General features: G+C 44.7%; 1 protein-coding gene across 1 annotated transcript in view; it reads left to right on the plus strand.

Annotated features, from left to right (window-relative positions):
* The window catches only part of LOC145348080 (uncharacterized), a 64,969-nt gene extending 47,824 nt beyond the window's left edge, over positions 1–17,145 (plus strand). Inside the window, exon 6 of the mRNA XM_080196221.1 lies at positions 15,517–17,145. Within this exon, the coding sequence (XP_080052347.1) occupies positions 15,517–16,417 (901 nt within the window). The 3' untranslated portion in view covers positions 16,418–17,145. The remainder of the gene's footprint in view (positions 1–15,516) is intronic.
* Positions 17,146–22,467: the final 5,322 nt, after the last annotated feature.

Genomic DNA, 22,467 nt, shown 5'->3' on the forward strand with positions numbered 1-22,467 from the left:
GTGAGCAATCAGCAGCAGCAGGATTGTATTCATCACAATCTCACAGCCCTTATTCCATGATTATCATCAAACCAGTCGATGGAGATGCTGGGATCACCGGTCAACAGAGCACATCTTGTTGAGAATTATAGACAAGTAGTTCAGTAACAGAAGGTGGTCCATCAACACCTCCATTGCCAACTATGTTGGTTCCCAGAATCCAGGTCTCAGGAGTCCAGGACCAGATGGGTTTTGAAGGTCTCAGCGTGGGGAGGGGAGGCCCCTGGAGGTGTGGATATTAGTGGAAAGGCCAGTTGGGGATGGATGGCCTGCAGAGGTTAGACCCTTATGTTGCATGACAAGGCAGGGGGAGGTGCTGGCAAGGGTGCCCAATGTTTAACTGGGGCAAGTAATGGAGACACCCCCAGTTTGCTGCCCTAGGCTGGAACACTCTTCATTTCCACACAGCTCCCCTCATCCCTGAACTCTTCTTGCCAGACTGAAAATTGAGGCTGTGTGGGAATATGCCCTAAAGTTGTGAATAGAGATGGTTTACTGGTATTATCACTCGTCTATTAATCCAGAAACTCCATGACCTGGATTTGAATCTCTCCACAGCAAATGGTGAAATTTGAATTCAATAAAAAAAATCTGGAAATAAGAATCTGCTGATGACCATGAAACCATTGTCGATTGTCAGAAAAATCTATCTGGTTCGCTAACGTCCTTTAGAGGAGGAAATCTGCTATCCTTACTGGGTCTGGCGCACATGATTCTGGAGCCACAGCAATGTGGTTTGGGCAAGTAGGGATGGGTCACAAATGCTGGTCAGCCAGCAATCCCGAACTGCCACAAATGAATTAAAGAATAAATAAATAAATAGCCGCTTAAAGCCCTCATTTAAGGCAAGAGTCAGGCCTCATCTGTCCAAGCATAAAATTGCGGAGAGGTTGAGGTCAGGCCTAGAGGGAAAATCATCCAAGAAAATTTATGGTTTCCCCCACATCTACAATCCACTAGCTAAATAATGTAAAACTCTACTGTGGGAACCCGTAACTACAGGAATCATTGCGGTCCCTCAATCAACGTCAAAAACAGATTATCTGGTCATTATCAATGCTGTTCGTGGGATCTTTCTGTACACTGCCATATTTCTTATGTTAGAAAAGCGACTAACTTCAAAAGTACTTCACAGTCAGATTTTTATATTGATCAGGCAAACGCCAAACCCAGAAGTACACGCAATCAGTCAAGAATTAACCACACAGCAATCTCTCTGACGTCGCACAATATATTACAGTTGGCAAATGGACCCATTGGCCGGATGGCCTTTATGTTTTAGCTTCAATCTGGAATGAAATGTTCACACTGAAATAAAATTGAAAAGGGTGTGTGGGGACTGAGGTTTGTGTTTGAATGTGCCGCCTTGACATTTTTTGCAGTGTTTCGCCAATGAGATTGATGATTTCCAGATCAGCAGCTCCCTGAGACAACTCCACAGGAACTGTCCACCATTAGAAGCACCAACCCACACCCTCCCTTTTCTCAGCCCTGCCCTCCCCAACAGCACTCAACCTACCCCAGTGTGTGTTTCACACTGTCTGCCCATTCATTGGCCAACCAGAGCGATATCACAACCACGTCCAGAAGCATATCTTGCATCTGAATCTGGGCCCTTCTAGTGCTTGCAATAATGAGGGATATGATGGCATTGCAGGCAGTTCAGAGGAGATTCTCCAGATTGATTCTGGGGATGAAGGGGTTGATGTATGAAGAGAGATTAAACAGTTTGGGCTTATACTCGCTGGAGTTGAAAAGGATGAGAGGGGATCTGATTGAATTATATATTAAAAGGGATTGATAAAGTAAATGTAGACCAAATGTTTCCTTTTATAGGGCAATCTAGAACAAAAGGTCGCAGGTATAGATTGGGAGGCGGTACTGAGATGAGGAGGAAATATTTTTCGCAAAGGGTGCTGATTTTCTGGAACTTGCTGCCCCATAGTGCGGTGAAGTCTGAATTATTGAATAGTTTCAAGAAGGATGTAGGTATATTTCCAATAATAAAGGGATATTGGGAAAAGGCGGGGTGGAGGATTTGAGACCAGGGAGAGATCAGCCATGGTCTGATTGAATGATGGAGCATGTTCGAAGAGCTGAATTTGCTTACTTCTGCACCTAATTCCTATGTTCCTGTCTCAGTTCCCCTGGTAAATGTTTGACAGAGATTTCTAGTGTGGGAATAGCATTCTTCATCCTTGGAGGCTTTCAAACTGACAACATCAATGTGGGATGTGTAGCCTCGGATGTGTTTGACAGCAGATCAGAAGAGGAAGACCCACAGCCTTCAAGGCAAAGATAATGCGCAGTGCTGAGATCAGCACATGGCGAGAGGCAGAAGGAAAAGAGATGAGATTGGGGCAGAGATTGAGTTAGCGCTTGGGGAGTAACTCTGTATATTGCAGAGTGTCTTTGAGTGTGATTCCATGTTCTGAGATTGATTGTGTGCTCAGAGAGTGACATTGTGACTTAGGAAATGACTGACTTGGAAATTGATTCTAAGGGAACCAACTCTGAGGAACCAGAACAAGGCCTGCACATGTTGGTGTGAGTGTGCAGCAGTATGAATGGGAGGAGGGGGAGATGAATGAGAGCCAGTGGAGAACAGTACTGGTGAGAGTGTGAGCTGAGTATGACAAAATGAACAGATTCCCAACATCCAACCTTGTTTCTGATGAATGTCATCTCAAGTTGAAATGTCTGTTTCCCTCCCCAGATGCTGCCAAACCTGCTGTGTATTTTCAGCATCTTTTAGTTTCTTCTAGTTTTGAAAGTACAGAAATAGACCATTTGGCCCATCTGCGTTCTGCTGGTGCTCATGCTGCACATGAGCTTTCTCCCTACCTATTTTATCTTACCCTATCTGCAGCAGATCCTTATATTCCTTTCTCCCTCATCAACTTATGTTGATTCCCATCAAATACATCAAAACTATTTGCCTCAAGCCTTCCTCATGGGAACAAGTTCCATATTCTAATCATTCTCTTGGGAAAGAAGCTTCTCCAGAATTCGTCATTGGATATATTATTGACCATCTTATATTTCTGGTTCTTAGTTTTGGTCTCCCTCACAAAAGAGGATTGACCCCCAAATCCTTTGTTTTACAATTCATCATTTTAAAGAGTTCACTGATGCCCACCTCCTCTTTTTGAGGGAAAACAGTGCTAGCCTGTTCAGTCTTTCCTGATAGTTGTAATCAATCCATCCTCAATATCATCCTTATCAATGCCTTTTGCACCTTCTCCAGCAGAAAATCTAGAAACATAGAAACTGGAATCAGGAGTAGGCCATTCAGCCCTTTGCACCTGCTCCGTCATTCATTTTGATCATGGCTGATCATTGAATTCAATGCCCTGATCCTGTCTTCCTCCCATATCCCTTGATCCTTTTAGCCCCAGGAGCTGTATCTAATTTTTTCTTGAAATTAGACAACATTTTCGCCTCAACTACATTCTGTGGCAGTGAATTCCATACATTTACTACCCTCTGAGTGAAGAAATTTCTCCTCCTGAGGATAACGAGTTTACCCCATATCCTCAAACTATGACTCCTAGTTCTAGACTCCCCCAGATGCCCACACACTCAGCCTGTCCAAATCATGCTGAAGCATCTCTGCATCCTCCTCACAGCTCACTCTCCTATCTAAGTTTGTATCATTTGCAAAATTGGACATAATACATTCAGTTCCCTCTTCCACATCATTAATATATAATTTAGTGCAGTTGATGAAGTTCATCAAGATTTCAGCAAAGCCTTTAACAAGGTCCCACATGGCAAACTTGTAAAGAAGGCACATACACATGGCATCCAGGGTAATTTGATGAAGTGGATTCAAAATTGGCTCAGTTGTGGGATATAGAGGGTGATGACAGAGGTCTGCTTTAGTGACTGGAAGCCAGTGTCCAATGACATACAGAGATCTGTGCTGGGTCCCCTATTTGTCATTTATATAAACAACAGAGATGATGATATGGGTGATAGGATTAGTAAGGTGGTGGATGACACAAAGTTTGACCAGGTGGTTAATAGTCAGGTTGAGTGTCTTGGGCTACAAGGACATACAGATGGGATAATTGGCAGATGGAATTTAACCTTGAAAAGTGTGAAGTGATACACTTTGGAAGGAATAATTTGACAAGGAATGGCATGACACTAGGAAGTGTTTCTTTTTCCACTGATCTCTGAAAGCAGAAAGGCATGTTAGTTGAGTTGTGAAAAAGGCATGTGGGTTACTTGCCTTTATTAATCGAGCCAAGAATTACAAAAGCAGAGAAGTCTTGTTGGAATTATATAGAACTTGCTGAGACCACAGCTGGAGTACTGAGTAGTTCAGTCACCACATTATGGGAAGAATGTGATTGCACTGTAGGGAGTGCAGAGGAGATTCACCAGGATGCTGCCTGGGATGGAACATTTAAGTTACGAAAAGAGGTTGAGAATAGGCTTGGGTTCTTTTCACTGGAGCAGAGAAAACAGAGGGACGACTGTTCGAGGCATACAAGATTATGTATGAGTGGCATGGACAGAGTGGATAAGGAGAAGCTGTTCTCCTTAGATAAAGGATGACTCATGAGGGGATGTAGTTTCAAGATGAGGGACAGGTTTCCCTTACTCTGAGAGTTGTCCGTGTTGTTTACCCTCCAGTGCTCACACAGGAGAACTGTACTTCCAAAACATTGTCAGTCTCAGCACAGTCTGTTTCCCACCATCAGTTCCATCATTTCAAAAAGGATAATTTAGCCATTGACCAGATTGCCAAACATCACCAAAAGAAGACATCAATATGTATAGAAGCTCCTGTATAAACTCAGCAGCCTTTCAGTACAGCATCAGGTACATGTCATTCACAAGAGAAGAGTCTGTAGCAAAAATAGGCAATTCAGCCCTTTGAGCCTGCTCTGTCATTCAATACCATCATAGCTGATCTCATCTTGGCTTCAACTTCACTCTCCTGCTCGTTCACCAAAGCCCTTCAAACCCTTACTAATTAAAAATTTGTCCACCTTTTCCTTAAATTTATTCAATGTCCCAGCATCCATAGCACTCTGGACCCCATGCACCCCGGACATTCTCTCTTCTACCGTCTTCCGTCGGGAAAAAGATACAAAAGTCTGAGGTCACATACCAACTAACTCAAGAACAGCTTTTTCCCTGCTGCCATCAGACTTTTGAAAGGACATACCTTGCACTATGTTGATCTTCCTCTACATCCTATCACTAAACTCTACCGCAACCTGTCTCACCATCAGTCCAATTGTTTCACAAAGGCCAATTTAACCTTTGGCTAGACTGTCAAATGTCACCAAAATAAGACATCAATATGTTTAGAAGCTGCTGTGTAAACTCAGCATCCTTTCAGTCAGATACAAGTCACTCACTGACTCTCACTCTGACCAAGAAGACAATCAGATACTCTGATTAGAAAAGCTTCAGCTTCTGATCTACCAGCACAAGCTCCCGGGAGGGAGCCATTCCTAGGGTAATTGAAGTTCAATTAGCCTCAGCAGCTCTGATCCATTGAGGGGGAGAATCAGTAAGGAATCCCGTTCCACATCAGTGAGCCAGGCTGGGAACTTGGGGAGGGCAGGATGTGGCTCGGTTGTGACAGTCTCCAGTGTCTCACCACGTTCATTGTGTTGCTGAAAATATTAGATTTACTGTTGAAACCTTTTGTCTTGCACTCAATCAGGGCAATTCGTAAGAATACCAAATGGTGAAGCAAACAACAATTCATACTGCATGAGAAGAGTGTGCTCATTGGTTGTAAGTGGACTCTTATTGGTAGAAATGGTGCCATGGAGAATGCACCACTAACTGACATTGGACAGTTAATTGCCAAGTTTAGTTTAATATTATTTGGATTGATTAAGGCCCTGGAGAATGAACCAGGAAATGTCTGCCCTCTGAGCTTTTGTTTAGTTGAAAAAGGCTCACTGCATGAACATCTTGTTTTTCTCTACAAAGGACAGAGGCCTGTGTGTGAGTATGTGTTGCTTCTTAGCTGCAACACACACTGAGTTCAGGAGAACGTGTGTGAGGATTTTTCCTGCTCTGGACAAGAAGGAAAGACCTCAATAGTTTCCAGAGCATGATTTATTTAGTATCCCAGCAATGCAGAAGGAGACCCACTGAGTCTTCCTCGACTCTCAGAAATCGCATCCTACCCAGGCCCACCCCCTCTCACCTACCTCTGTAAACCCTGTGCATTTATCATCGCTAATCCACCTAACCTGCACATTTTTAGACTGTGGGAGGAAATTGGAGCACCCAGAGGAAACCTGGGCATGGGTGGAATGTGCAAATTCCACACAGATAGATAACCAAGGATAGCATTGAACCTGGGTCCCTGGCGCTGTGAGGCAGCAGTACTAACCACTGTGTCACCCCTACACAGTATAAATGAAAACACATCACTTGGTGACATACTTTCATTTACTCCTGGTGGGAGATGTTGTGAACACTTAGCTCATGTGCTTTGTAATAGAATTTTTAGTTTCAAGAATATAACATTTAGGTTGTAGTTTGGAACTATTCTGTGAAGCCTGAAAGGTTGTAAAACCCATTTACTTCATGACATTACATTCATTACATTAAATGGGTAGCACGGTGGCACAGTGTTAGCACTGCTGCCTCACAGCTCCAGGTCCCAGGTTCAATTCCAGGCTTGGGTTACTGTCTGTGCAAAGTCTGCACATTCTCCCCGTGTCTGCTTGGGTTTCCTCCGGGTGCTCCCTTATAGCATTGGCCATGCTAGAGATTAGGGGCTTGGAAAAAAGTCATCCCAAAAAATTTACACTTGAAGAGTTTCCCCTTCATGTGAATGCTGTGGTCAGAAGGATCAAAGATCTTGCAAAAGTTTTATCGTAAACATCACACTTGAAGCCCACCACCCCCCCAATGCCTGAGCAGATCTGAGGTTGAGAGTAAGTCACATCACAAACACCACATTTAAAGGCCAACTCTCTCACACACACACACACACACACACACACACAGACACACACACCCCCTACCCCCGACAACCTCACCCCATGAATCTTCTGGTGCCTGGGCAGTCTGAGGTTTGGGAGAAAGTCTCCTCACAAGGAGCAAACTTGATGTATATCTCCTTCGTGTGAATCCTCCAGTGTATCAGGAGGGCCGAAAATATTACAAATTCTTTATCACAAAACTCAGACTTGAGTTGTTTCTCTCCTGGTTGTATTGTCTTGTGGATTGGATTGTGGGCAGCATGGTAGCACAGTGATTAGCACTGCTACCTCACAGCACCAGGGACCCAGGTTCGATTCCCAGCTTGGGTTACTGTCTGTATGGAGTCTGCATGTTCTCCCCGTGTCTGCATAGGTTTCCTTCGGGTACTTAGGTTCCAAAGTCTGAAAGAGTTAGAGAAAGGGTTAGGAGCATTGGCCATGATAAATTCTTCCTCACTGCCCCTAAACAAATGCTGGAATGTGGCGACTAGGGGATTTTCACAGTAATGTCATTGCAATGTTAATGTAAACTTACTTTGACACTAAGAAATAATCTTTAACATTGTTTGATATAACTCGAAAGTTTGTGAACACTTTGTTGCTTGACAAACTTTGTTTCTCCCCAGTGTGAATGAGCTGGTGTGCATGGAGGTTCCTGAACAGTGAGAATGATTTATTGCACATTGCACATATCAACAGCTTCTCTCCAGTGGGAAAATGTTGATGTCTGTGGTGACCTGATGATTCTGAGAATGCTTTTTCACACACAACCAGCTTCTATCCTGTGTAACTGCGACAGTGTTTCACAAGCGTCAATGATTGTGTGAATACTCAACTGCAGTTCTCACGTTTAAAATGGCTTCCCCCCTTTTGTGAATCCTCTGGTGTATAAGGAGGATTGAAGATGTTGCAACAGCTTTATCACAAAACTCAACTGAAATGTTTCTCTCCGGTGTGGATTGCCTGATGTCTCAGCAGGCTCCCTAACTTTATAAAGGTTTTGGCACACAGCTCACACTTGTTTCCTACGTAATTGCACTGACGGACATGAACATTCCTTAACAGCGAGAATGATTTGCAGCACACCTCGCTTGTGAATGGTTCTCCCCTGAATGAATGTGATCACGGAGGTCCGATGACTATCTGTTTGATATCTTGCACATCTCACATCTGAAAGGTTTCTCCCTCTGCGAATGCACAGGTGCACATGAAAGAACACGACTGTGTGATTTGCTGCACACCTTGCATGTGAATATATTCTTACTTTTCTGAATACATTTGCGTTCAATAACCAAGTCAAGAATTGTCATTCTCCTGCATGTAAATGGTTTCTCCTATGTGTGAATGTGTTGGTGTTGCATGAGCCCACATTATTTTCTGACAGCTTCCATGAAGCTGCTTGTGTTACAGGAAGTGCAAGTCACTCTGCGTGCGTTAGGAGATGTTATGAGCCGTGGAGTCTTCCTCACACCTGAACAGCCTCTCATCTACAGGAATGAGCTTCACCAGGCTCGATGAATGATTGAAGCTCTCACCACACTTGCAACCCACTCACACTTCTTCCTTGCCTCATGCTGAAACCGCACCCCTGCAGGTGCAGCAGGTGGTCAGGAAGGCGAATGGGATGCTGGCCTTCATAGCGAGGGGGATTGAATATAAAAGTAGGGAGGTCTTGCTGCAGCTGTATAGGGCATTGGTGAGGCCGCAGCTGGAGTACTGTGTGCAGTTTTGGGCACCGCACCTGCGCAAGGATATTTTGGCCTTGGAGGGAGTGCAGAGGAGGTTTACTAGGCTGATACCGGAGTTGAGGGGGTTGAGCTATGAGGAGAGGCTGAATAAACTAGGCTTGTACTCGTTAGAGTTTAGAAGAATGAGGGGAGATCTCATTGAGACGTATAAGATGATGAATGGGATGGATAGGATAGAGGTGGAGAGACTCTTCCCGCTCAAAAAAGACAGTAGGACTAGGGGGCACAGCCTCAAGATAAAGGGGGGGCGGTTTAGAACGGAGTTGAGGAGGAACTTCTTCACTCAAAGGGTGGTGAATATCTGGAATTCTCTGCCCGTTGAAGTGGTGGAGGCTGCCTCGCTAAATATTTTTAAGAAGCGGGTTGATGGGTTTTTGATAAGAGAGGGGATTAAGGGTTATGGGGAGAGGGCGGGGAAGTGGAACTGAGCCACGACAGATCAGCCATGATCTTATTGAATGGCGGGGCAGGCTCGAAGGGCCAGATGGCCTACTCCTGCTCCTATTTCTTATGTTCTTATGTTCTCTCCCGCCACCAGCCCTGCACTGCCTGCTGTGTTATCTGTAGCTAATCTCCTCCATGCTAGAGCTTAATTAAACTCAAATGATTGACTTCTCCATGTGCTTGCTGGGGTACAGTTCCAAGTCTAATATTATCATTATCTAATTCCACATTATCTATCCAATTCCACATTATCAATTCGATCTCAGGCTGGTATATCACAGGTCTGTCCTATAAATTGGGAATCAGTCCAATTTATTTACTCCTCCTCCAATTTGGACATTCCCTTCATTCTCTCTCCTTGCAGCTGTAAGTATAAATTCCATTCCTTAGGCAGCAAGTGCAGGACTTTATTACATTTTTGCTTCACCCACAAGGTGTAATAAAGCACCATTCACACCAAGTCCCGTGGCCAATGTGTCCCTATATTTCATTTCCTCAGAACTTATCTCCCTCCAGTAAATCTCTGAAGAACAGTCATTCTTTAAGCACAGGGCGACTACAGAAACCTAGCTTATGTCCTGAGCACAAAGTCACTTCCAAAGTTACACCCTGAGTCTGATTGTCAGTTCCTGAGTGAGAGTCACTTCCAAGGTCAGAATTCATTATTGAATGACAGATTCACACCTCAAGCATTGGTTCAATCATCCCTACCAAAATCCGTTCTGTCCCCCCCATGCCTATCTCTTGTCATTCTCCCTTCCAGGCACGGTGGCACTGCTACCTCACAGCACCAGGGACCTGGGTTTGATTCCCAGCTTGCATCACTGTCTGTGTGAAGTTTGCACGTTCTCCTTGTGTGTGCGTGGGTTTCCTCAGGGTACTCCGGTTTCCTCCCACAGGCCAGAAGACATGCTGGTGAGGTATACTGGCCATGCTAAATTCTCTCTCAGCATACCCGAACAATTGCCGGAGTGTGGCAACTAGGGAATTTTCACATTAAGATAAAAGCGAAATACTGCGGATGCTAGAATCTGAAACAGAAACAGAAAATGCTGGAAAATGTCAGCAGGTCTGACAGCATCTGTGGAGAGAGAATAGAGCCAACATTTTCAGTCTGGATGCCCTCAGAGCTGAGGGCAAAGAAAATGGCAAAAGATTGGGCAAAGGGTATTGGGCTGTAAAAGGACAAAGGTAACATAAATGAGGATAAAGTCGGCTGACAGGGGTGCTAAAAGTGTCCATTAAGAGGTCGGAATGTGTGAATGGCAGACCAGATGGTTAAGGCAGTTAGCCTGAAAAGAGGTGGGGGGGGGGGGGGGGGCGGGGGGGGAGGTGGGACTGGGGGGCAAGAAGGAAAGCGGGAATGGAGGAATGGGAAAATGGAAGAGGGAAAGAAGGATGATAAATATGGATGAATGGGATGAAAAAAGATTTTTACTGTAACTTCAAATCAGTGTTAATATAAGCCTACTTCTGACACTAATAAACTTTAAACTCTCCAGTCACTCTCTCCTGTCTAGGTGATGATCTCATCACTGCACATTATCACTTCCTTGGACCTGTGAATCTTCCTTTTCTGATCCGCTGTCAAACAGATCCCAGGTTACACATCCCACACTGATGTTGTCAGTTTGAAAGCCTCTGAGGATGAAGAATGTTATTCCCACACTAGAAATCTCTGTCAACCATTTACCAGGGAACTGAGACAGCAGCTGAAATAAGTGAGGTTTTATTCCGATGGGACAATGACAAGTTTAAATTCCCACCTGACCTGCTGCTCAAAGTCGCCTCCGTTTCCCTGGTCAGTTTCCCAAGCTTCAGGAAACTCCTGTTACTCCAGAAATATTGTGATTGGCTGTGAGAGACGTCAATCAGAGAGCCCACCCACTCTGCCCATTCTCTCCTCTTCCTCTTTCACAGCTGCTTCACTTCCTGTAGGGACTGAAAACCAAGTCAGGAGATGGTGAGTGAAGGAGCAGAATTTATAATAATTACATTGCATCATATCCACACTAATGTTCAGGCAGTCTGACTATCCTGTGGGGAATCAGGTGTGGAAATGCCCCTTATGCTGTGTGAGAAGATCCAGCTGAGAGACCTGTTTACTCGGTGCTTTGTGCTGAGCTGTTTGATTGGAGCTGTGTGTTGGATATTGAGTGTGTTTATTGGAAGCATTTCCCTTCTGATTTACAGGCTGAGTTTTGTTGATGGGTCATTGCTGAATATGAGAAGGTGAGGTGTAATTATGTGGGAGGGGCAGAGTGTCTGAGGATTTTTACTGATTTCCTATTGAGTTTTGTGTGTGTATGTGTGTTGGGAGCTGGTTATTATCTTGTGGACTGGGAATGGTCAGTTCTCGCTGTGTGATGTTTTCCGTCTTTTCAAAGAGTTCCTACCAGTCTATCTCTGAATTTTGGAGAGGGCACAGAAGATATTTACTAGATTGGTTCCAGGATTGAGGGATTATAGTTATGTGGATAGACCGGAGAAGCTGGGATTGTTTCCCTGAGAGCAGAGAAGGCTCAGAGGAGATTTGTTTTGAGATATTTAAAATCATGAAGTGTTTGGTCAAAGTAAATAAAAACAAACTGTTCCCATTGGCAGAGCATCAATAACTAGAGTTTATTGAAAAAAGAATCAGAGTTGACTCGATGAATAACGTTTTTAACACAATGTGTGGTTAGGATTTGGAATGCCCTGTATGATAGGGCGGTGGAGGCATATTCAATAATAACCTTCACCAGATTCAAACCTGGACTCCAAGATCTACCCGTTGCTGCTCCTGACATCTCTATCCACTGGTTTGATGATTATTGGAATGAGGGCTGTACTGGGCTGTGAGATTGTGGTGAATACAATACTGCTGCTGCTGATGATGGCTCACTACACCTCACAGATACCCAGTTTTGGGATCTGTCCTTAATCTCCTTCCCCAGTGATGATTAACATGGCGAAGTACTCACTAATCAGTTGGGAGCTGAGATGTAGTTTTCCTTGAAATTGTTTGACCCGACGCCATGAGACTCCATTGAGTCAGTATTCAGGACTTCCCATGCAAGTGGGATGAGACATTCCCAGGGATGGTGAGGGAGGAGTCTGAAATGTTTCCAGATTGATATGATTCAGTGAGCATTACTGCTACTTGAACAGCCTGTGGGGCAGCCCTCCTCACTTGGAGACTTGGGAAATTTGGCATGTGAGTTACGACTCTCACCAACTTTTACAGATACAAACAGAAAGAATGCTTTCTACGATGTATCACAGCTTGGTATGGCTCCTGCTCTGTCCAAGATCAAAAGGAATGACAAAAGATCATGAATGTAGCCCAAACCATCACGCAAATCAGCCTCCCATCCATTAATTGTCTCCACTTCCCACTGCCTCGGCAAGGCAGCAAGCATGATTAAGGACCCGAAACACCCTGGACATTCTGTCTTGCACCTTCTTCCATTGGGAAAAAGATACAAAAGTCTGAGGTCATGTACCAACCGACTCATGAACAACTTCTTCCCTGCAGCTGTCAGACTTTTGAATGGACTTATCTTGCATTAAGTTGACCTTTCTCTACATCCTAGCTATGACTGTAACACTACATTCTGCATTCTCTCGTTTCCTTCTCTGTGAATGGTATACTTTGTCTGTATAGTGTGCAAGAAACAATACTTTTTACTGTATGTTAATACATGTGACAATAATAAATCAAAATTTATCCTCAGACTTTGGTAAGAGAGACTTTACAGATTTCACGGGGCTGAGATCATCTTAGTCTTATTCTGACACAATGCCAGGCTTGTCCAGATCTGCCTGATTTTCCTTTTATTGGATTTTCTAGTGATCGTTTCTCATTGTTTGCCAGGCCACTTCAGAGGGCAGATCAGTGTCAACCATATTGTGTGGGACTGATGTCACGTATGGACCAGATCTGTTGTAGCAGGTTCACTTTCCCGAAGAACAATATTTAGGTTTTTAGGACAATCTGAAAATGTCATGTTTTTATTTTGATTCTAATGCAATGTGCAAAGTGTAGTAAATTCAGTTTCAGAGTGAGGCAAAAAGCATTGACGCTTTTCAGGGAAATGAGATCTGACCATGAGGAAGAAAAGGAACAGAAGGATATGCTGATAGAGTGAGTTGAACAGGGATGAGGGGAGGCTTGTTGAAGCTTGAGCACCAGCATGGATTAATTGGGCTGAATAGAAACATAGAAAGTGGAAGCAGGATGAGACCATTTGGCCCTTCAAGCCTGCTCTGCCATTCTTTATGATCATGGCTGATCATCCAATTCAATAGCCTAATTCTGCTTTTTCCCCATATCCTTTGATCTCTTTCACCCCAAGTGCTCTATCCATCTGCCTCTTGAATACATTCAGTGTTTTGGCATCAACTGCTTCCTGTGGTAATGAATTCCATAGTCTCACCACTGTTTGGGTGAGAAGTGTCTCCTCACCTCTGTCCTAAATGGTCTACTCTGAATCCTCAGATTGTAATCCCTGATCCTGGACTCCCCCACCATTGGGAATATCTTCCCTGCATCTATGTTGTCTCATCCCATTAGAATTTTATAAGTCTCTATGACATACCCCCTCATTCATCTGAACTCCAGCGAAAACAATCTTAACTTGGTCAATCTCTCCTCATACACCAGTCCCGCCATCCTCAAATCAGCCTGGTAAACCTTCACTGCATTCCCTTGAGAGCAAGAACAGCCTTCCTCAGAAATAATACTCTAATTGTGCTTCACAAAGGCTGTGTATAATTGCAAGGACACAAGTCCTGCTCCTGTACTTGAAACCTCTCGCAGTGAAGGCCAACATACCATTTGCCTTCTTTACCACCTGCTGCACTTTCATGCTTATCTTCAGTGACTGGTGCACAAGGACACCCAGGTCCTGCTGTGCACTCCCCTCTCCCAATTTACAACCATTCAGGTAGAAATCTGCCTTCTTAATTTTGCTTCCAAAGTGAATAACTTCACATTTATCCAAGTTTTACTGCATCTGCCATTGATTTGCTGCTCAGTAACCTGTCCAGATCATTCTGAAGGATCTCTGCATCTTTGTCACAATTCACCCTCCCACCCAACTTGGTATCATCTGCAAACTTCGAGATGATACGTTATGTTCCCTCATCCAAATCATTAATATATACTGTGAATAGCTGGGGTCCCAGCACCAATCCCTATGTCACCCCACTAGTTACTGCCTGTCAATTTGTAAAGCACCCATTAATTCCTACTCTTTGTTTCCTCTCTGCCAACCAGTTTTCTATCCATCTCAGTGCACTTCCCCCAATACCATGTACTTTAATCTTGCACAATAATCTTTTGTCAAACGCTTTCTGAAAGTCCAAATATATCACATTGACTGGCAACCCCCTTGTCAACTCTACCAGCGACATCTTCAAAGAATTCCAACAGATTTGTCAAGCATGATTTCCCCTTCATAAATTCATGCTGACTCTGTTTGACCCTGCCACTGTTTTCTAAATGTTCTGCGATAAAGACCTTGATAATGGATTCAAGAGTTTTCCCCATTACTGATGTTAAGCTTACTGTTCTATAATTCCTTGTTTCTCTTTACCTCCCTTTTGAATATTGGAATGATATTAGCTACCCAATAGCCTCTTTCTGCACTGTAATACTATGTATGTAACTTTCCGTGGTTAGATTTGAACTCTCAATCTCTGATCATCACCATTACAATTCAGCTGTAATACCTGGAAGCACGTCTATTGAAATGTCTATTCATGCTTTCATTTGGATAAACCGGTCTTTATAGCAGACTGGCACTCACTGTGAAACAATCTCTAACTCAGGAGTCAGCCCTTTCAGCAAAGAAGAAGAGGGAATTGGAGGAAATCATGTTTTCTTTTCCTGTTTTGCAGAAGGATTGCACCTAACTACACCAGAGAACACAGAGGATAGACACCGCAGGTAGATCCTGACCAGCACCCAAGGAGCAACTGTACAACTGTGGGAAGACGTACAGTGCCTTCTCAGCATTGCTCAACACAGAGAAGGTTGGGCAGTGAAACTATCATCTGGAAATCGGTCAGGTCAGGGGATCTTTGACATATAATCAGATCTGAAACTGGTCAGTGGTGTGGAACCTTCGACAGAACCAATGTTTCTGAATGTTCGGCTGTAGGCGATCAGTCAGGGTGAGGCTGAGAAGAACTGTGAGTGGCTCCAAGTGTGGTGAGAGCTTCAATCATTCATGGAGTCTCATGACTCATTCCTACTGGTGAGAGACTGTTCAAATGTGAGGCGGTCTCCACAGGCTTATAAGATCTCATAACACGTTTCCGGAGAGCAGCCACATGGAAGAGAAACCATTCAGGTGTGAGGTATGCAAGAAATCATTCTTGCGCTCATCTCACTTTCAGGTACACCAACGTATTCATACTGGGGAGAAACCATTCATTTGCAATGTGTGTGACAAATCATTCTCAGACTTATCAACAATCCGCAGACACCAACGCATTCACACAGGGGAGAAACCATTTACGTGCGAGGTGTGTGACAAATCATTCTCGCGGGCTTCGATCCTCCGTTCACATCAACACATTCACACAGGCAAGAAACTGTTCAAGTGTGAGGTGTGTGCTAAAGCCTTCACAGTGTCATCAAACCTCCTCCGCCATCAGACAGTCCACACAGGGGACAAATCTTTCAGGTGTGAGGTTTGCAATAAAACCTTTGTGACGTCTTGGAACCTCCTTAAACACCAGATGGTTCACACAGGAGACAAACCATTCAAGTGTGAGGTGTGCAAAAAATCCTTCACTCTGTCATCAACACTGGTGCAGCACCGACGCATTCACACTGGGGAGAAACCGTTTGTGTGCAAAGTGTGTGGTAAATCATTCTCACACTCATCAACTCTGCGTGTACATCACCGCATTCACACAGGGGAGAAACCATTCAAGTGCAACATGTGTGACAAATCATTCTCAGACTCATCAAACTTGCGTGCTCACCAACGTTTTCACACAGGAGAGAAACCATTCCAGTGTGAGATTTGTGACAAAGCTTTCACCCGCTCCTCAGATCTTGTGAAGCACCAGAGGATCCACACCGGAGAGAAACCATTCACATGTGAAGTGTGCAGCAAATCATTCTCAGAATCATGGTACCTCCGAATACATCAACGCACTCACACAGGAGAGAAACCTTTCAAATATGAAGTGTCTGACAAAGGCTTCATTAACTCATAAAATCTGCTGTTCTATCAGAGGATCCACACAAGGGAGTAAGAGGGAGAAGTTTTTCTCAAGTAATTGATCCTCTGGGTCACGAGAGGATTCACACAGGAGGTAAAACTATTCAAGTACAATGTTGGTGAGCGAGCTTTCACCCAGTGCTCGTAAGGTACCAGCAGATTCACACAGGAGAGAAACCGTTCAGGTGTGATGTGCAAAGCCTGGTCACACACATTCACATATCTCAACACACTAAGACAGGGGAGAAGTCCTATCAGTGTGAATTCTGTAATAAACCCTTTAACACAGTTGTTGGACCTCCTGGAACATCAGTGAACCCACACGAGAGATGAGCCCTTCCAGTGTGACATGTATCAGGATTGTTTCACCTACTCCCTCACTCTCACCAAACACCACACGGACTTGGAGCCGAATCACCTGCTTCCCCTACATTGAGAGTTGTCTGCGTCATTTACCCTCCAGTGCTCACATAGGGGAGCTGTCCTTCCAAAGCACTGTCTGTCTCAGCAGCGTCTGTCTCCAACCTCTCCCACCATCAGGCCAATCATTTCAAGAAGGCTAATTTAGTGTTAGACCACGTCTTCAGTCACCAAAAGAAGACATCAATATGTACAGAGTTGTATAGACATCAATATGTATGGAGTTGGGGGTAGGGTGTTAGCGTGGATAGAGGATTGGTTGTCAAATAGGAGGCAGAGAGTGGGGGTCAACGGGTGCTATTCGGATTGGCGGATGGTGACTAGTGGAGTGCCCCAGGGGTCGGTGCTGGGGCCTCAGCTTTTTACCATTTATATAGATGATCTGGAGGAGGGAACTGAGTGTAGGGTGTCGAAATTTGCTGATGATACCAAGATTGGGGGGACGGCAAATTGTGCGGAGGGTGTGGAGAGTCTGCAGAAGGATCTAGATAGGCTGGGCGAATGGGCCAGGAAATGGCAAATGGAATTTAATGTTGGCAAGTGTGAGGTGGTCCACTTTGGTAGGAAGAATGGTAGGAAGGACTATTACTTACGTGGCGAAAAACTGCAGCAGGCGACGGTGCAGAGGGACCTCGGGGTCCTTGTGCATGAGTCGCAAAAACCCAGCTTGCAGGTGCAGCAGGTGGTCAGGAAGGCGAATGGGATGCTGGCCTTCATAGCGAGGGGGATTGAATATAAAAGTAGGGAGGTCTTGCTGCAGCTGTATAGGGCATTGGTGAGGCCGCAGCTGGAGTACTGTGTGCAGTTTTGGGCGCTGCACCTGCGCAAAGATATTTTGGCCTTGGAGGGAGTGCAGAGGAGGTTTACTAGGCTGATACCAGAGTTGAGGGGGTTGAGCTATGAGGAGAGGCTGAATAAACTAGGCTTGTACTCGTTAGAGTTTAGAAGAATGAGGGGAGATCTCATTGAGACATATAAGATGATGAATGGGATGGATAGGATAGAGGTGGAGAGACTCTTCCCGCTCAAAAAAGACAGTAGGGCTAGAGGGCACAGCCTCAAGATAAAGGGGGGACGGTTTAGAACGGAGTTGAGGTGGAACTTCTTCACTCAAAGGGTGGTGAATCTCTGGAATTCTCTGCCCGTTGAAGTGGTGGAGGCTGCCTCGCTAAATATTTTTAAGACGCGGGTTGATGGGTTTTTGATAAGAGAGGGGATTCGGGGTTATGGGGAGAGGGCGGGAAAGTGGAACTGAGCCACGACAGATCAGCCATGATTTTATTGAATGGCGGGGCAGGCTCGAAGGGCTAGATGGCCAACTCCTGCTCCTATTTCTTAAGTTCTTATGTATAGATGCTGCTGTATAAACTCAGCATCCTTTCAGTGTAGTGTCAGGTACAAGTCACTCTCTAAGTCTCTCTGACCAAGAAGGCAATCAGATACACTGTGGTTAGAAAGGCTTCAGTTTATAATCTACCAGCACAAACACTTGGGGGAGGGGCCATTCCTGGGGTAGTAATGGAGGGACTTCAATTAGCCTCAGCATCCCTGGTCTTTGGAGGGGAGATCAGCCTGGAATCCAGTTCCTCATCAGTGAGTCCAGCTGGGAAGTCAGGGGGAGGGCAGGATGTGTCTCGGTTGTGACAGTCTCCATTGTCTCATAACATACACTGTCTGGGTCTACACATGGCCGCTTGAACAGAACACTAGGGGCCAATCGATGTCCGCAATCTGTACACCAGGTCTGTACCTTGAGGATTGAGGGAATGTGAGAGGACAACAGCTTGTATTTATAGAGTGTTTTAATATAGTCAAAAATCCCAAAGTGTTTCATAGAGACGTAATCAGAGAAAAATTAATACCGAGACAAAGAAGCTTATATTTAAGAAGGGATGACCAGAAATATGGCCACCTTTTTTTTAATTCATTCGTGGGATACGGTATTGTTGGCTGGCCAGCATTTACTGCCCATCTCTAGTTGCCCTTGAACTGAGTAGCTGAGAGTCCATTTCAGAGAGCAGTTGAGAGTCAACCACAGTGCTCTAACTCTGGAGTCACCTGTACAAAGAACAACACAGCACGGGCAACAGGCCCTTTGGCCCAATGAGCCCGCACCGCCATCTTAACAATGTGCTTTTCCTCCTCCACCCTTGACCCATGTCTATGCTTATGGTACCCCTATTGGAAACCAGATTAAGGGGAGAATAATTTAGGGACAATTTGTTACACCAATCAGCCTAAGAGCACATCTTTGGGGTGTGGGAGGAAACCGGAGCACCAAGAGGAAACCCATGCAACCACAGGGAGAATGCGCAAACTCCCACAGACACTGGCCAGACCCGATATGAACTGCAGATTTCCTTCTCTAAACAACATGAATAACCAGATGGGTTTTTCCAACAATCAGCAATGGTTTCAGGGTTATCAATAGATTCTTAATTACAGATTTTTTTATTGAATTCAAATCTGCTGAAGTGGGATTTGAATCCGGGTCTCCAGAACATTAGCTGAGTTTCTGGATTAATGGTCTAGTGATAATACCGCTAGGCCGTCACCTCCCCTAATAGAACACATCAGCCATACCACATACAAAAATCCCTTTTTTGGTCTCGAACCAGCCCAATTTCTCTTTTGAGTAGTAAAATGGATTCCCTTTATATGTTACTTTCCACAATCTTTTCGTACTCTCGTTCCTTCTCTTATTTGGTTTTCCAGTTCCTCTCTGAACCTACAAGAGAAGAACTAGGAGCAGGAATAGGCAATTCAGCTCTTTGACCCTACTCTGCCACTTACTCAATGGCGCAGCATCCACCGCTGTCTGGGATAGTGAATTCCACAAATTCATGACCCTTTGAGAGAAGTGATTTCTCCTCCTCTGTTTTAAATCTTCTGCCCCTTAATCATAAAATTATGACATCTTGTTCTGAGTTGCCCCACAAGAAGAAGCATGCAGACTACGTTTACTTTGTCAATGCCTTTTATCATCTTATGTACCTCAATCTCCTCTCATTCTTCTGAACTCGAGAGAGTCCATGCCTCAACTGCTCAATCTCTCATCTCTGGAATCAATCTTGTGAATCTCCTCTGAACTCCCTCTAATGCCACTGTATCCTTCACAAATAGAGGAGATCAAAACTATGCGCAGTACTCCAGGTATGGTCTCACCAATGCCTTCTACATAAGAACATAAGAAATAGGAGCAGGAGTCAGCCATCTAGCCCTTCGAGCCTGCCCCGCCATTCAATAAGATCATGGCTGATCTGAAGTGGCTCAGTTCCACTTTCCTGCTTTCTCCCCATAACCCTTAATTCCTTTGCCTACCAAAAACCTATCTACCTGTGAGTTAAGTATATTTAGCGAGGTAGCCTCCACTACATCAACGGGCAGAGAATTCCAGAGATTCACCACCCTTTGAGTGAAGAAGCTCCTCCTCAACTCCGTTCTAAACTGCGCCCCCCCCTTATCTTGAGGCTGTGCCATCTCATCCTACTGTCCTTTCTGAGCGGGAAGAATCTCTCTACCTCTACCCTATCCATCCCCTTCATTATCTTATACGTCTCTATAAGATCCCCCCTCATCCTTCTAAACTCCAATGAGTACAGACCCAGTCTATTTAGTCTCTCTTCATAGTCCAACCCCCTCATCTCCGTTATCAGCCTAGTGAACCTCCTCTGCACTCCCCCCAAGGCCAAAATATCCTTGCGCAAGTGTGGCGACCAAAACTGCACACAGTACTCCAGCTGCGGCCTCACCAGTGCCCTGTACAGTTGCAGCAAGATTTCCCTGCTTTTATATTCTATCCCCCTCGCCATAAAGGCCAGCATCCCATTTGCCTTCTTGATCACCTGCTGCACCTGCAGACTGGGTTTTTGCGACTCGTGCACAAGGACATCCAGGTCCCTTTGCACCGTAGCATGCTGCAGCTTTTCACCCTTTAAATAGTAATCCCTCCTACTATTCAAAGGAAACTCTTCAAAATGCAGCTAATGAAACAACATCAAAACTTACTCCAACTTATAAATCAAAGAAAGAGTTTAATAAAGAAATATCATTACTCCAAATTTAGGGCCTCACCCTGGGCCAATTCTACATAGTTCCTTATTTATGGTAATAGTCAGCTGACATAGTAAAACATGAAACCAATCACAGAGTGATTTTGTTCCCATTGGTCATTACATCCAATACAAATTTGTCATTTGTCACATTCTAACAGTGTTGCAAGAATTTTCACGTTAACGCTCAACATGTGTGACCGAGTTATGAATGCACCTTCCTTGGCCACCAAGTCTCAGAGTGAGATTTGAACTCGGAGCTGCTAATGCAAGAGGCAGGGACACTATACTAATTACTTGTAATCGATTTTGAAAACTTTATCTGCTTTTGTGTCTGGGAATATGCCACTCTGGGTAGCTACAGGGATGTGAACTGTAGCTCCATGAAAGGTATGCTTGCTACAGCTTATATTAAAACAGCTGTTTTAGAAAAGTGCTACTTGTCTGGTTACTCAAAAGGTAAAGTTGTGATGAATTAAACAGCTGACATCAAAGCCCGCAACAATCTATTTCCTAGTCTAGTACTATCAGTCTCTCCCAAAATTCTGTTCTCCTTGTTGTTTCTCTAGTCTGACTTCCTGGTTCCCAACTCTTGCCAAGTTAGTTTAAACCCCCCCAGTAGTATCAGCAAGTTGTCTTGCGAGAAAATTGATCCCGGTTCTGTTTTAGGTGTAATCCACCGGCCTGTACAGGTCTTTCCCAGAACTGAACCCAGTGTCCCAGGAATGTAAAGCCCTGCATCCTTCTCTATTTCTCCAGTCACACGTTCATCCATTTAACCCTCCTATTTCTATTTTCTCTCGTGCTTGGTACCAGGGATATCTGGAGATTACTATTTGTGAGGTCCTGCTGCTGAGTTCCTACCCAGCGCACTAAATTCTGGTAGTAGGAGCACACCCTTCTGTCTATCTGTGCCATCGGTACTGATGTGGACCATGGCCCTGGCTGTTCACCTCCACCCTCTCAGACTGCTTTGCAGCTCTTCAGTGACATAGTTGACCCTGGCATCAGAACACATAGAACAAAGAACACGACAGCACAAACAGGCCTGTCGGCCCACAAGTTGTGCCGATCACATCTATACCTACCAAGCCATAGAACTACCTGTAACTCCCAATCCCATTAGATCCCATATACTCATCCAGAAGTCTTTTAAAAGACCCCAGCGAGTTCGCCTCTACGACCACTGACCGCAGCCGATTCCACTCACTCACCACCCTCTGAGTGAAAAACTTTCCCCTAACATCTCCTCTGTACTTGCTTCCCAGCACCTTAAACCTGTGTCCTCTCGTAGCGATCATTTCAGCCCTGGGAAATAGCCTCCGAGAATCCACCCTATCTATTCCTCTCAACATTTTATAAACCTCTATCAGGTCGCCTCTCAACCTTCGTCTCTCCAGGGAGAAGAGACCTAGCTCCCTTAACCTATCTTCATAAGGCATGCCTCCCAATCCTTATGTAGATCTCTGCACCCTTTCAATAGCTTCCACATGCTTCCTGTAATGAGGCGACTAGAACTGCGCACAGTACTCTAAGTGGGGTCTGACAAGGGTCTTATAAAGTTGCAGCATTA

The sequence above is a fragment of the Carcharhinus amblyrhynchos genome, chromosome 9 (genome assembly GCF_965287045.1).
Source record: "Carcharhinus amblyrhynchos chromosome 9, sCarAmb.v2.hapA, whole genome shotgun sequence".
Taxonomy (NCBI): domain Eukaryota; kingdom Metazoa; phylum Chordata; class Chondrichthyes; order Carcharhiniformes; family Carcharhinidae; genus Carcharhinus; species Carcharhinus amblyrhynchos.